Here is a 15316-nt window from a genome sequence, read left to right as displayed (position 1 = left end):
ACCGCTTTTAACTATATTTCAGATATATCAAAACCTGACCAGCTTAACTGCTTGCTGATCAAGCCCCAAGTGGCACAGGTCCTTGCACAAAACGTGCTCTCAGAACATAGTAATGTCATTAGGCGTCTGCGCATTCACTAACATTTATGAAAGAAATCTTGTTACATGTTCGTAAATGTGAATACCGCTTGCAATTGGCGGGGATATCTTCCTGCATGGGGGTTCGGTAATGACCGCCGGCCATCACATCCTGTACTTCTCGAAAAACCGATCGAAAATCTTGTCCTCTTGACTTCCCAGAATCGCTGTTATATAAATAATAATAACTCACCACTCGTCATTCATTATGAAACTGAGAGGTCATGTCCCCAACCCTCAGTGCAGGGAAATATTGACAGAGCAAACACAACTGTTACATTTTCCGTTGTAGAATCCGTTTCATAATGAGTCAGTATATGGGGATTTAACGCAACACCAGGGGATCATGACGCTGTAACCCAGAGAACCAGGTACACGTCCAACATTTCATGAAACTATCCATACATTGCCTGTTCCCATATCCATCGATAAACGATAAAGTTCAGATATCCATCGATAAAGCGATAGTCTCCAAGGAACGAATAGAGAGAATATATCACTTCATCCTAATAATTTCAAACGTATTAACATCCAGTGACATCAAACATTGTCCAGTCATTGTCTTTATATCTGATAAAATCCCAACTTGTGGAATATATAACCCCCCGACTCCACACAAAAATACCGTTGATTTTATAATTTTATTTTATACAACCTTCCTATCTACAGTGAGTGAATCACAAGGCCACAGAGGCGCTGATAAGTCACAATGGCTTTGAGAATCCATTTTTCAAATACATGTGTACTCCTGCAAGAGGTATTTTACGTCCGTTTCATTGGGTTCATGGAAAGTGTGTTTAAAACGGAATTGTTGAAAAAAGTTGCTTCAGAAAAAGAAAAACACTTCCTTTCGCTTGTTTATGAGACTTAAAACCCTCCGATGAGGGATTATACCCCTTATCCTACTCATACAGTATACACGTACACAATTCCATACCATTTTTAGGGAATGGCCTCATGACAGAACGGACTCAAAACTCGAAAGTGAAAATAGCTTAATAAAGTAAAAATGGCCCAAAACCCATAGTCAAAACGGCCAGACAAAAAAGACTTAAGGGGCGGGACATTTTTAGGGGGCGGCTGGGTTTTCCGGTACAGTCATGTTTTTTTTCTTCATTTTGGGGGGAGGGCTGAGTTTTGTTTTTCTTCTGAACAGAGAGCTGAGGTTATTTTACGGCAGAATTCAAATTCAACTTATGGAAAGAATGTTAATAAATTCTCACTGTTTACTTAAACATAATAACTGTACAGATGTAAGTGATTTTGAAACCGTACAATGAAAATAGCAGTATAATAAAGCATTTTATAAAAAAAAAGAAAAAAAAGACCATTTCTTACTACACCATGTGTAGCAAAACCCAGTCAACTTGACATGTTTGCACTCACATCTACTGGAGAAATGTACTTTTCACTTACAAAGATTGGCGATGATGTACATTAGTAGTATAACTTTTTATGTAAACTGACGAAAAAAAGAAACGTTACCAAATAGTGTTACAAAATGGTTGAGAATCAATCGCCCAAACACAACCACAACAGTTTGCTGAGTAATGCACGTGCTACATTACCCAGATCAGTGGAACTTGCGTTTGAAGTGAAACCTTTTGCTGCACTTGCAGCATGCCAGACTACAAAGAAATGGATATAAAAGGAACGATGTACTGTTAATACACACCCAAACCGTTGGACAGTGACACATAACATGCTAAGATTCATGGTACTGAAAGAACAAGGCACTGGTATGACACATCAAGAATGACCACGTTGTAAGGAGATTTGGCTGTAGCCGAATGACAGCCACCGGGCTACTTTATCCTCGACGTCTTTGTGAGGAGGCAGCCTTGGCCGACCCAACGACTAGCCATGCACCATGAAAATATCCCTGAACGTCGTTGAGCTTTTGTCCCCAAAAGCATTTTTAAAATATTGAAAGTCCAAGGACAAAGTAAAATGCATTTCTCCAATCACAAAAACCAGTTTTTGCCTCAAACTGATCAGAATTAGGACACACTCACTTACATCATCACAAAATAGAAACAGGTGGCATCATCCCCATCAGACGTCGACACCCACTCTATAGGCAAAACGCACCTACTAGGAAAGAATGTTCCAGACAGGTGCAAGGAATGCTTGAAGCCAATAACATGAATAGCACACTCCCATTGTCATGGTTAAAAAACGCGATAGCTTTTACGGCTTTGCCGTAGATTACTGACGCCTCAATGCAGTTACCAAACATATATTTTCCCCCTACCACCTTTGCCAATATTTGTAGTGTGCTTGATTGTGCTAGTGTTTTTTGGCAAATACCGCTCAAAACACAAGTCGGCCATATGACATATATAGATGACATATATAGATGATATATATATGAGGGGTGTTTATTAAAGATTTCCCCTGACCCACTTCCGATGGACCTAGTGGAATGAAACTTGGCATAGGTATTAGTCTTTCTCCACATAGGAACCACCAAGAGTTAAACACTTCTCCGATCGTTTTGTCATAGCGACTGATTTATGACTACTATTGTCTGCAGTACATTTGACTTCAAGGGCAATTTACCCTGTAGCCATGTCTCCATAACTTAATTGTCATTACGTTTTAGGCGCTAATCCCCGTTGTTAATCCTCACCAACATTTCATTGTATTTTGACAGTCAGTCAGCCTGGACTACCATATCACTTCCCTTTAACTACTGCTTTTTTATAGTATGGCATTTATTGCCCTAATTGATCATCCCATGAACTGTGTTTGTTAATCACGCCCATATGTCCAAAGCAACGTCGTTGTCTCTTTGTCTGTCCATTGTTGTTCATTACTATATATGTGCTACCATTACACAGTTACTAGGGTGTTAGTCAGACTTGGTATTCCGAGTGCTGGCATAGGGACGACCTCGAGCAGGATATGCTGCTCGTGGGAAACGCCCTGAGGTGAGCTGGAGATCCGCTCACCTCTTGTACGCCTGAGCTGGAAAGTCTGCTCATTGCTGTGTTTGTGTTGTCAGAGCAGGTATTCCGCTCATTGTGCAATTGTTGTTTATTGTTTACATGTTGTGCATAAAGCGTTCCGGGACAGTGATGTCGATTTTGTCCTTTATTCCCCCAAGAGCTAATTCCCTGTCAACATGCGCGTTGACAACTGGTGGAGAATCCGGGTAGAGTAACTTTTGAGCTTACTCCCGATCCCGTAACCTCTCTGTATGCCTACCACCCTGAAGAACAATCATCAACTCGAGCCATGAAGAAACAAGATTGAAGAAAACAACAGGAATCTCTCCGAATCTCTCAAGATTTCGTTCATACACAGGACCAAGGAAGTATAAACGCCTATCCCGCAGTGATCCTGACCACAGCCATCATGATGCAGATCATACAGAAACCGCCTCACGGGCACCTACAAGATGGACACTGTGTACAAGATGTCTCATTAGGACTTACTAATTTGTGTTTACTTACATGGACTCAATCAAGGATATATATTGTGTGACTGTTGAATAGTGCAACCAGGTATGTTTAATCAAAGCCAGTATATTAATGCCAAAATGTGTCTTTCCAAAATTCAGTTTTGTATGTGTGCAATATACTCCAAATTACATCTTTAGTCAGCTAGATCTTTGAAGTTATTGTGTAGGGAATCTTTGAAATGTCTCCAGGCCACGCCAGACATATAGTTGCAGCTAGGGCCCAGACAAACCTAAGCTGTAGGGTTATCGAGTCACACCTCTAAGCTCGACTCGTAATTTCAAAGATCTAAACGACAAAATTTGTCACTTGTTACAAGTAATTAATGTGCACAGTTTGGTACAAAATTGAATGTATTGTCTAGGACTTTGAATTCAGATTAGGGATATTCTTGTGTGAGCCACCCCTACACATATGTTTATTGTATGTCAGTATTAAGTAATTAACAGCACAGCAGTATTCAGCATTTCAGAATTTTGATGTCGGAATTAAGGATTTTATTTCTTGGGCATCGCACCCACAATATCTGGGCAAGCTCCGTCAAAGACACGGGAAGAGCACCCATTGTACTTAAAAGGGCAATAGTACCCACAAGTACCGTTTGAGTCACGCGGTAAAGCTAGACTCCTGGTTTCAAATTTCTTTATGCAAAATATTTGCTGAGATGTTTAATTTGTGCTTTTTATGACATTACTCATTATCATTATTCGGTACTGAGTCGCACCGCCAAGCCAGACTCCTGAATTCAAAGAACCTTCAGTGGTATATTTATTGAATCTGTGAAAAGCAGTAATTACCTTGTAGTGAAATTGCACATTATAAAGATCACTTGGTTAGTTTTCAAACTGGCACTAATTCAAATTGGCTAGATGATCACTTTCATACCGTCATTGCATAGATATATTTGTTGCATAAGGATTTCATATAACTGATTTTGATCACATTTGCATGGTTGTTTTCCTTGGTGAAAAAGTTCACACATATCAATTTGGACTTGTCAAAGCTTGGGGTCCAAGCTTCACGGAACGGAGGGAAGATGTCATAGCGACTGATTTATGACTACCATTGTCTGCAGTACATTTGACTTCAAGGGCAATTTACCCTGTAGCCATGTCTCCATAACTTAATTGTCATTACGTTTTAGGCGCTAATCCCCGTTGTTAATCCTCACCAACATTTCATTGTATTTTGACAGTCAGTCAGCCTGGACTACCATATCACTTCCCTTTAACTACTGATTTTTTATAGTATGGCATTTATTGCCCTAATTGATCATCCCATGAACTGTGTTTGTTAATCACGCCCATATGTCCAAAGCAACGTCGTTGTCTCTTTGTCTGTCCATTGTTGTTCATTACTATATATGTGCTACCATTACACAGTTACTAGGGTGTTAGTCAGGCTTGGTATTCCGAGTGCTGGCATAGGGACGACCTCGAGCAGGATATGCTGCTCGTGGGAAACGCCCTGAGGTGAGCTGGAGATCCGCTCACCTCTTGTACGCCTGAGCTGGAAAGTCTGCTCATTGCTGTGTTTGTGTTGTCAGAGCAGGTATTCCGCTCATTGTGCAATTGTTGTTTATTGTTTACATGTTGTGCATAAAGGACAGTGATGTCGATTTTGTCCTTTATTCCCCCAAGAGCTAATTCCCTGTCAACATGCGCGTTGACAGTTTTATGCAACGATGGAGACCTCGCTTGTAAAAGCCCTCATTTTGCGTCTCAAACCAGGACTTGACTTCAGAAATCAGTGTTTCATCATCTGTGAAACGTTTTCTTTCAAAAATGACTTCATGGTTGGAAAGAGATGGAAGGTCAGGAGAGTAAGGAGGATGAGGAAGGATTTCATAGCCACAGGATCGCGCTTCTGTCTGGGCAACATGAGAATTGTGTACTGGAGCATTGTCTTGCTGGAGACGGACACCCTTGGTCAGCATGCAACGCCTCTTAAGCTTGATAGCGTCCCACAATTTCCGCAGCAGTGAAGCATAATAAGCTCCTGTAATTGTGGTACATTTTGCCAAGAAATCCATCATCACTACTCCGTGCTGGTCCCAAAACACCGTGAGCATGACCTTGCCTGCAGAGGGTTGGACACGTGCCTTCTAGATCTTTTGGGGTGGTGACTCCACATGCTTCCATTGCATCGAACTTTAGTCTCAGGATCATAGTGATGGACCCGTGTTTCATCTTGTGTGATAAGTCTGTCAAAAAGGTTTGCCTGTTTTTTTGGGCACATGTCCAAAAGATCCTTTGAGCAATTGACTCGTTCCTGCTTTTGGAAAGGTGTGAGCAGCCTAGGAATCCATCGTGCAGACACCTTATGCATGTTCAAATTGTCATGGATGATTTTTTCCACAGACCCTACACTAATCTTGACATCTTGTGCTAACTGGCTAACAGTTATACGTCGGTCTACAAAAATGACGGTCTCCACTTGATGGATAGTGTCATCATCAATGGCTGAACAGGGGCTACCAGGAATGGCAGCTGTTTCCACAGATGTCCGACCACACTTGAACTGGCGATGCCAGTGTTTAACGCCATATGATGGGGCATCTTCCCCATAACTTGCTTTCATTTCATCGAAAGTTTCTTTTGGTGCGCGACCTTTCAAATATAAATACCTAATCACTGCTCGGTATTCTACTGGCTCCATTGTCACACCCTACTCGATCATAACACCTGTAAAAGTGGTAAGATTAATTGTTCGGTGCTGCAAATTCAGACATAACCCATAGATACATGTATCGTTACACATGTGAAATTTCAACCAAATATGATAACCCTAATATATATATAGATGATATATATAGATGACATAACATTTGAATCACCTCAAGGCAGTATTCCAAAAGGTCAAAGACGAGTGTCATTTCTTAGATTTGGACTTGTATTATCACAAATTTGTAACAAACCTTTCTGGCATCTCCTCTATACAACCTTCTGGAAGAAGAGGCGCCTTCCGAATGGTCCAATTGCCAATAGGCATTCGAAAAACTAAAGCAAGCCTTTACAACAGCCAACATCCTTGTATATCCCAACCAAAACAAACCCTTCATCCTCACAACTGATGCATCTCAAAATGCAATTGGGTACATTTTAGGCCAACTTGATTCTCATGGAGTAACTTGGAATGATGTAAGTTGTTAATTCATGTCTTTTGACCATACAAGTATCTTCCTGTTCTGTTTTTAGAAACAAACAATGTTGATTGGTAAGTTTCTTTTGCTCGTCAATTTCCAAGTAACGTAAATGACGCTTAATAGTCATTTCCCATCACAGTCAACAACTGTTATGGCCTCTTGAAATGGAAGATTTGAAATGATGATTAATAGATAGGTGTTACAGGCATACTGTCTCCCATAGTCATGTCTCTCTGTCAAAGATTATGGCTTTGCTCACGAAATATTTTGTATTGATGAGGATGGCCATATTGTGGTGTTAATTTTTTTTCAAGCAGATGGAGGCTGAGGTTTTTATTTACACAAAATTAGGAGCTGTGTTTTGTTTTGTTTTTAAAAAATGTTTTGAACTGTTAGATAATGTATATGATACCGTTAGGGTCGACTTGTTTTGTGGCCGTTTTGACTTTTCCTTTGAGGCCTCTCTGCCAAGAGGTTGTTTTGACCCACTCCCCGTGGTCTGACCTGGGAACAACATGCTTCTAACACAGATAGACCTATATATTAATCTTTCTGAAATAGAAACACCTCACACAGCCATTTCCTTTTAAAACGAAAGAAGTCCTCAGTAAGTCCCAGATCCTGACATATTGCATCTACATTATCAAGGTGTCAGGTCGGAGGTGGATCGTGCAGTTTGAAACCTAGTTTTATACTGGACTCTGCAGTTGTTGTTCACGTGCCTCGGGTTTGGTAAAGGCCGGTCATTTCCATTCACTCAGTTGTGCCGCAGCCGCTCTGCCAAACTAGTCCTGTTTCAGAGACACACAAAATGTTTGTTTCAATATACTTGTCATCTGTGATGGGTATAATAAATGTAAAAGATAAATGTCACACAAAATGTGATACTCTACCAGTAGATGACAGAAGCGGTCCCCAGCAGAGAATGCAGATAGGTCATAAGAATCAACAACACAACATGTCTGTCATCTGAATACTTTATTGTCATATGCATACGAAAATATATTTTAGGCATATTGCAAAAATTGTACTGCAAAAAGGACAGCCATGTGAAAAATTAATATTACAAAAGTAAACATGTGAATATGAGTAAAAACGAATCTGCATGATATAGTGCACATGACAGTACCATAATATACACAAACATGTTTATAAGTTACAAAGGGATAAGAGTCACTCATATTGTCAATATTGAATTATACAAAAATACATTTTGAATGTATATGTTATTACATTGGTGTTAGTTCATTTTTCAAATCTGAAAACTAAGATCTACTGCATACATACTTACATAGATATATTAAATCATCTGTATACTGTATATCTACTGAAGGTACGGTGATCCAGCACTAGCTATGCCATGACATACAGTCTGTCAGGGCGCTTGACAGGGGAAGGTGGTGTAATGTCAAGGTGACCTGTCAGGGAGACCCAGGTATTGGTTGTCAAAGTTGGGTGGGTGTCCCTGCCAGGGATAATACAATGAAGGACTATATGCTAGATTGGGAACAGGCCAAGTATCCACAGTCAAGTACCTTATCTAAATCTATCTACCACTACCTTGTGCAATACAGTCTATACTTTATACACAACCCGGAGGTTCATTTCGGGACCACTACTTATGAGACCAGTACTGTTGCGGAGTAAATACAGTGTGTATTATGTGCCAGTGAGACGGAATGCTATAAGCTGCTGCTTCTACCCAAGGTGTGTCCCCTCTACCATCACCCGCTCAACTCATCATGCCCTATATAGCTAGTACCTACTTTCAGCAAAGGTAGCCCCTAAGCTAATGCATCCTATTTGTCTCAACAGCATCGTCCCGTTACAGTTGGCAATTTTCATATGCTTTTGAAGCAAATCATACAGACTATGTCCAACACATCTGACAACAATGTTCATCATAGTGAATATTGTGACCATGGTATCCTGTTTGTAACTACTATGTGCTGACTTTCTCCCCACAAGTGTCAATAGGATCATACAGGGTCCCACACACTGTTTTGTGTACAAGAGGAACAAGACACAGCTGGTCCACAGGCCTGGTCCAGCAGTCTGCAAGCTGACAGACACTGAGTCTTTGACAGGATCCACAAAGACAGCCAGCAGCAACATACAGGGCGGTACGGGCTGAGCTTATCATTCACTTATACCGAAAGGTAAAAGCAAATAATTGAACAAATTCGGAATGTCACATATATATATGTATATAAACATAAATGGTGTTTAATAATAATTGTATACATAAATAGTGTAAATCAAAAATATAACAATAAAAATACAACAGGAATGGTAGACATTTGTCCTTAACACTTCTCTCTCTCCTCTGCCAAAGTCTGCATAAGTGCAGGCAGGCAGAGCGGGGTGGGAACAACTGCACTCTCTGGAGTAGAACACATGTAGGACTGCATACACAAAGGAGTCTCTGGACCGTGCATGTACACACATATGAAGCATGATCTGTGAGCAAAGTTCTCATCACAATGTGCTCATATACATCGGAATGATTGACTCTCCAGTCCAGCACATCCTCGGGACTGCGGAGGCTGCAAGTGCAGCTACCGTGTCCCTGTATCCAGACGGTAGTGGGTGTGCTGACTGGCTCATGTCATGTGGTGGTGTGTTGGGGTGGTGGTGGCTGTCGGTGTGATGTGGTCACTACTGCCGCTTGGGCCTGTTCATGGTGGTCAGCATCAAACTGATGTAGGAGGTGAGCAGGTCATCCATCTTGTACCCCTGCAACATGACACATGGTATTAGTGCTGCCTCAGCAGCTAGGGAAGGCATGATTAGGCTCTAACATGAGAAGTACTACACAGGCTACATCCAACGGTAAAGCAATCCAACCTTTCACAAACAGATCTGTGGGTAACTATGCCCCATGTTGTCAGGTGCACGCAGAACCGTGATGATCCGGCTTAGAATTTGTCTTCAGAAGCCCACGCTTGCCGTAACAGGGCACTATGCTTGTTGTAATAGGAGACTAACGGAATCGGGTGGTCAGACTCGCTGAGTTGGTTGATGCATGTCATTGTATCCCAATTGCGTGGATCGCTTTTCATGATATCAATCACTGGATTGTCTGGTCCAGACTCGATTATTTACAGACTGCCATCATATAGCTGGAAAATTGATGACTGTGGCGTAAAACAACAAACAGACAGGCATAGGCAGTCATCATTGTGCCACTGATCCCCGCCATGTTGGTCACCCCTGACGACACGTGGGTTGTGCAACCTGTTCTGTGTACAGCCTTCCTACACCTTCACGCACTGTTATGCTCTGTGTACACAGGACAGCAAATAGGGATGCCAATACAAATCAGTGTCCACAAAACGATGTTAATGACCAGCATGAGGAACTCACCAGTGATGTCTCGCACAACAGCTTGCTGCCCCGCACTAGGTTGCCGATTGTCATGTGGAAGTAGGTGTTGCCACTACTCCAGTTGGAGATCTTGGTGAAAGGATGTGTGGCAAGGATCTCCTGGCAAACACAAACATCATATGCATTAGTGTGCAGTATTGTAGTTATGTGCACGTGTATACCATGATACATTAGTGTGTAGTATTGTAGTAATGTGTATGGATACCATGATGCATTAGTGTGTAGTATTGTAGTAATGTGTATGGATACCATGATGCATTAGTGTGTAGTATTGCAGTAATGTGTATGGATACCATGATGCATTAGTGTGTAGTATTGCAGTAATGTGTATGGATACCATGATGCATTAGTGTGCAGTATTGCGGTCATCTATACTGATAGCATGATGCATTAGTGTGTAGTATTGTAGTTATGTGTATGAATACCATGATGCATTAGTGTGTAGTATTGTAGTAATGTGTATGAATACCATGATGCATTAGAGTGTAGTATTGTAGTAATGTGTATGGATACCATGATGCATTAGTGTGTAGTATTGTAGTAATGTGTATGAATACCATGATGCATTAGTGTGTAGTATTGTAGTAATGTGTATGGATACCATGATGTATTAGTGTGTAGTATTGTAGTAATGTGTATGGATACCATGATGCATTAGTGTGCAGTATTGTAGTAATGTGTATGGATACCATGATGCATTAGTATGTAGTATTGTAGTAATGTGTATGGATACAATGATGCATTAGTGTGCAGTATTGTAGTAATGTGTATGAATACCATGATGCATTAGTGTGTAGTATTGTAGTAATGTGTATGAATACCATGATGCATTAGTGTGCAGTATTGTAGTAATGTGTATGAATACCATGATGCATTAGTGTGCAGTATTGTAGTAATGTGTATGGATACAATGATGCATTAGTGTGTAGTATTGTAGTAATGTGTATGAATACCATGATGCATTAGTGTGCAGTATTGTAGTAATGTGTATGGATACCATGATGCATTAGTATGTAGTATTGTAGTAATGTGTATGGATACCATGATGCATTAGTATGTAGTATTGTAGTAATGTGTATGGATACAATGATGCATTAGTGTGCAGTATTGTAGTAATGTGTATGAATACCATGATGCATTAGTGTGTAGTATTGTAGTAATGTGTATGAATACCATGATGCATTAGTGTGTAGTATTGTAGTAATGTGTATGGATACCATGATGCATTAGTGTGCAGTATTGCAGTAATGTGTATGGATACCATGATGCATTAGTGTGTAGTATTGTAGTAATGTGTATGGATACCATGATGCATTAGTGTGCAGTATTGTAGTAATGTGTATGGATACCATGATGCATTAGTGTGCAGTATTGTAGTAATGTGTATGGATACCATGATGCATTAGTATGTAGTATTGTAGTAATGTGTATGGATACAATGATGCATTAGTGTGCAGTATTGTAGTAATGTGTATGAATACCATGATGCATTAGTGTGTAGTATTGTAGTAATGTGTATGAATACCATGATGCATTAGTGTGCAGTATTGTAGTAATGTGTATGAATACCATGATGCATTAGTGTGCAGTATTGTAGTAATGTGTATGGATACAATGATGCATTAGTGTGTAGTATTGTAGTAATGTGTATGAATACCATGATGCATTAGTGTGCAGTATTGTAGTAATGTGTATGGATACCATGATGCATTAGTGTGTAGTATTGTAGTAATGTGTATGGATACCATGATGCATTAGTGTGTAGTATTGTAGTAATGTGTATGGATACTATGATGCATTAGTGTGCAGTATTGCAGTAATGTGTATGGACGATGCATTAGTGTGCAGTATTGCAGTAATGTGTATGGATACCACGATGCAATAGTGTGATTTATTGCAGTAATGTGTATGGATACCACGATGCAATAGTGTGATTTATTGCAGTAATGTGTCTGGATACCATGATGCATTAGATTAGATTGTTAGTCTGTTGCTCCAGTGTGTCATGTGGAACAGACATACTGATGCAGCTCCTGTTCTGTGAGTATTACATGGGTTCCTACCTTGTTCTGGGGATGGATGAGGTTCACACCGCTCTTGTTGATGGCGATGAGGAGGATCTCAGGGTAGTTAGGCTCTGTTGTTTGCTGTCCAGAAATTAATTGGCTATTACTAGCATCTACATAGTAATAATATGGAATTCTGATTCAAAACACTATAGCTCTATCTATGTTTGAGTCTACAGACACTGAGAATAGGTGTTGAGGGTACAATGGGCGTCCCAGGCTGGAGACCTGTGGCACGCTGAACTTGATTCCCAAGCACTTTAATTGTACATACTCAGAAGCATTGTATAGATGTACGATTTATTGATGAAAGTCACCCATTGACACCTTGAACATGCAATCAACAATGATATTGATAACATCGCATAAAGGACCCAATATTGTGGTAAACACACAATGAGTGCTGGAGTTTACCTTGACTTCAAAGAATGCTGATCCAAATGTTGGCCACTTGAAGATGATCTTGAGGAACTCCACCTTGGCATCTTCCTGGCTTTTGCCAGCATCTCGGTTGTATGCCGCCACCATCGCCTGCAGCAGTCACCATTGTGATAACCATGGTCACAAAGAGTGGCACAATTGTGCTCTAATTAGTCTACCCACTTCAGTAAATAGGAAACTTTTAAGAACTTCCACATTCAAGAATATAGCATTCAAACAATATGCAATGCTGGTCAACAGAACCCTGCCCTTCTGCAACATGTGTAACTGGGGAAAAGCAGGCATCATCTCTGAACTATTTGATCTGTACAAATGTATAGTCCAACCCACTGAACTGAAGAGATACCCTGTCCCATTCTTTCTCCAGTCAATGCATGGATGAAACAACAAATACTATAACCAAGTTTGACTGTTCACAACTGTTACTTAGGGTTCAGGCAGTCTGCAGAGGGGATTCATCACCAACTCTATATTTTAAAGATAATACATAATACTACTTTGCATCAAATATTTATATCATTGAGGTTTGTAAAGGTGAAAAGACACACACTAGTCACTGATTTGTATACAAAATTGTCAGGATTTTCAGGAAACACTCACCCTCTTCCAGTCTTCAGGTGACTGAGCTTTAACCATATCTTGTGGCAGGAATTCACGCAATGTTCTCCTGCAAAAGGGGAACATATATCAGTGGCTGTCTATGAGAACACAGGTCCCATAACACATTATTTATTTAAGAGTGCCTGGTGACTACTTACACCAAAGACTGTAGTTCCTTCTTGCTCTCCCCGTACTTGACCCTGTATATGAGGGCGCCCAGGATTGCTGCCTCCTCCTTGCTGCACCGGTGATAGCCTCGCAGGAGCTTCGGCAACTCCTACAGAACAACACAGAACAGGGCTAGATGCAGCACACAGGGCTAGATACAGGAAACAGGGCTACTGACATGTAGGACTCACTAGTGTCGACACAGGGGACATGGTGCTGGACCTACCTGGTGATAGTGGAAGATCAAGTCAGCGTTGATGTCTTTGCCGGGCACAGTGTTGGTCCACAGCTTCTTCATGAAGAACACCTGGTACGTGAACTGTGGCACAGCACCTGCAGAAGGCAAGAACAGGCCAACTCAGGCTTCTCTACTTCTGGTGTACACTCTCAGTTGCACTAGCAAACTACCCACTTAGATATGTCATAACCAGTTGGATAAAGTCATATTCTTTTGAGAATTAATTTCTGTGTAACTCATCAATAAGACACACAAAAATAGGAAAGACAACAAACGTCACAAAACATTGAAAAAAAAAAAATTGAGATGCCAATTAGTGCCGGTCATTACAGACCATCACATGATGCCTTAGGGAAGGGAGTGGTTGTTTACTTCCATTATGGGGAGCATTCAATTAATATCAATTAGCTAGTACACCCACAGTACACATTGTAGACAATACTTGACATTCCCTGTCCTCTAAGGTTCTAACTTTATACCAGACTTTCAGGTACTTGACACCTTTGTTCAGCAAGTTAATTTTAACATTGTCAGGATAGGGAGTGCCTGATGTATATTTGACAGACTGTTATTTAGTTGTGGTCAATGAACAGACTGATGTATGTCCTGGTTACTCAACACCTGTTGGCCAGTGTGGAGGGCAGCAACTCACCATCTCTGGACGGCCGGGCTTTCCTGATCCAGTCAGTCAGGTGCCGCACAAAGTCGAAGAAGAAATCTCCCTCTGGGACACTAATAACTGCAATATTCAATTGTAAATAAACATATTTATCATATAATGGGTAGGTTTCTCGGCAGGATAAAGCCAACGGATAAAAACGATATCCGTTGGGGTCATATGCGGATAGAGATGCAAATATCAAAGGTCAAGTAGGGACTACTTTCAGTGTTTATAAACAAACATGGAGTCGCACTTGTCATTCGGCGATCGAGTCAGAATTAACCATCGTGAATCTGAATAAACTACAGGGATAATTGATACAATTATTAAAAAAACAGTCTTATATACTGAAAGTCAGTGTCGAACTGCGACGTCACTAAGGAATTTTATAAGTTTTGGCAACTTTGGAGATATAAATTTCGAAACAATTTTGCGAGGGCACTAGGCCTAGCAGAGCGGGATCAGAAGCCTGTGCTTCTAGACCTCTGCGGCTTGAAACCTTTTCCACAAATAAAAATAGTTGGGTTTAGGCGAAATATGTATGAATTGTTACCTTGTTTCGTTTTGGCGCTGTGTATACATCTGACTATACTTCTTAACGTTAGGACAGAACAGGCCGACTGTGAACAATCACTGGCCGTGATGCCTCATAGACTAGGGTTAGAGTAGCTTCCCTTTGACAAAGGGCACTTACTCTAGCGGACAGACCGATGGATTGTCGCGAAAGGCAAGTTAAAACAATTGTTGTTTTGCGTATATGTTGCTTCGCCACTGTATAAGAAACAGATTTCAGTTTGAACTATATTGGCTACTGTCACTGTCCGACTGACACATCACCTACCCTGTGACGTAATAAATATTAATGCGCGCATTCCAGGAAAACTCGCAATGTTTAGGTAATGTTTGTGAGTGAGGGGAAGCGATTTTCAAGCACAGAATTGAAGAATGACATTATATGATAAAGAGGTTATCACGCTTGTGTGTTTTTAGTGATGGTAAATATCCTGT

At 40.7% G+C, this 15316-nt stretch overlaps 1 protein-coding gene across 2 annotated transcripts in view; it reads right to left on the bottom strand.

The window, feature by feature from the left end:
• Window positions 1-7721: 7721 nt before the first annotated feature.
• LOC139447367 (myosin-VIIa-like) overlaps window positions 7722-15316 on the bottom strand; it is an 81143-nt gene continuing 73548 nt past the window's right edge. For both annotated transcript variants that reach the window (XM_071228682.1, XM_071228683.1), the window contains 8 exons: window positions 14300-14386; window positions 13636-13742; window positions 13400-13518; window positions 13242-13308; window positions 12615-12731; window positions 12198-12281; window positions 10114-10233; window positions 7722-9483 (listed from right to left, as the gene is read on the bottom strand). In XM_071228682.1, coding sequence (XP_071084783.1) covers window positions 9406-9483; window positions 10114-10233; window positions 12198-12281; window positions 12615-12731; window positions 13242-13308; window positions 13400-13518; window positions 13636-13742; window positions 14300-14386 — 779 coding nt within the window. In that variant the 3' untranslated portion in view covers window positions 7722-9405. The remainder of the gene's footprint in view (window positions 9484-10113; window positions 10234-12197; window positions 12282-12614; window positions 12732-13241; window positions 13309-13399; window positions 13519-13635; window positions 13743-14299; window positions 14387-15316) is intronic.

Source organism: Haliotis cracherodii, unplaced genomic scaffold (assembly GCF_022045235.1).
Source record: "Haliotis cracherodii isolate W230 unplaced genomic scaffold, xgHalCrac1.p SCAF_7, whole genome shotgun sequence".
Lineage (NCBI taxonomy): Eukaryota > Metazoa > Mollusca > Gastropoda > Lepetellida > Haliotidae > Haliotis > Haliotis cracherodii.
This window is presented reverse-complemented; position numbering and strand designations above follow the sequence as displayed.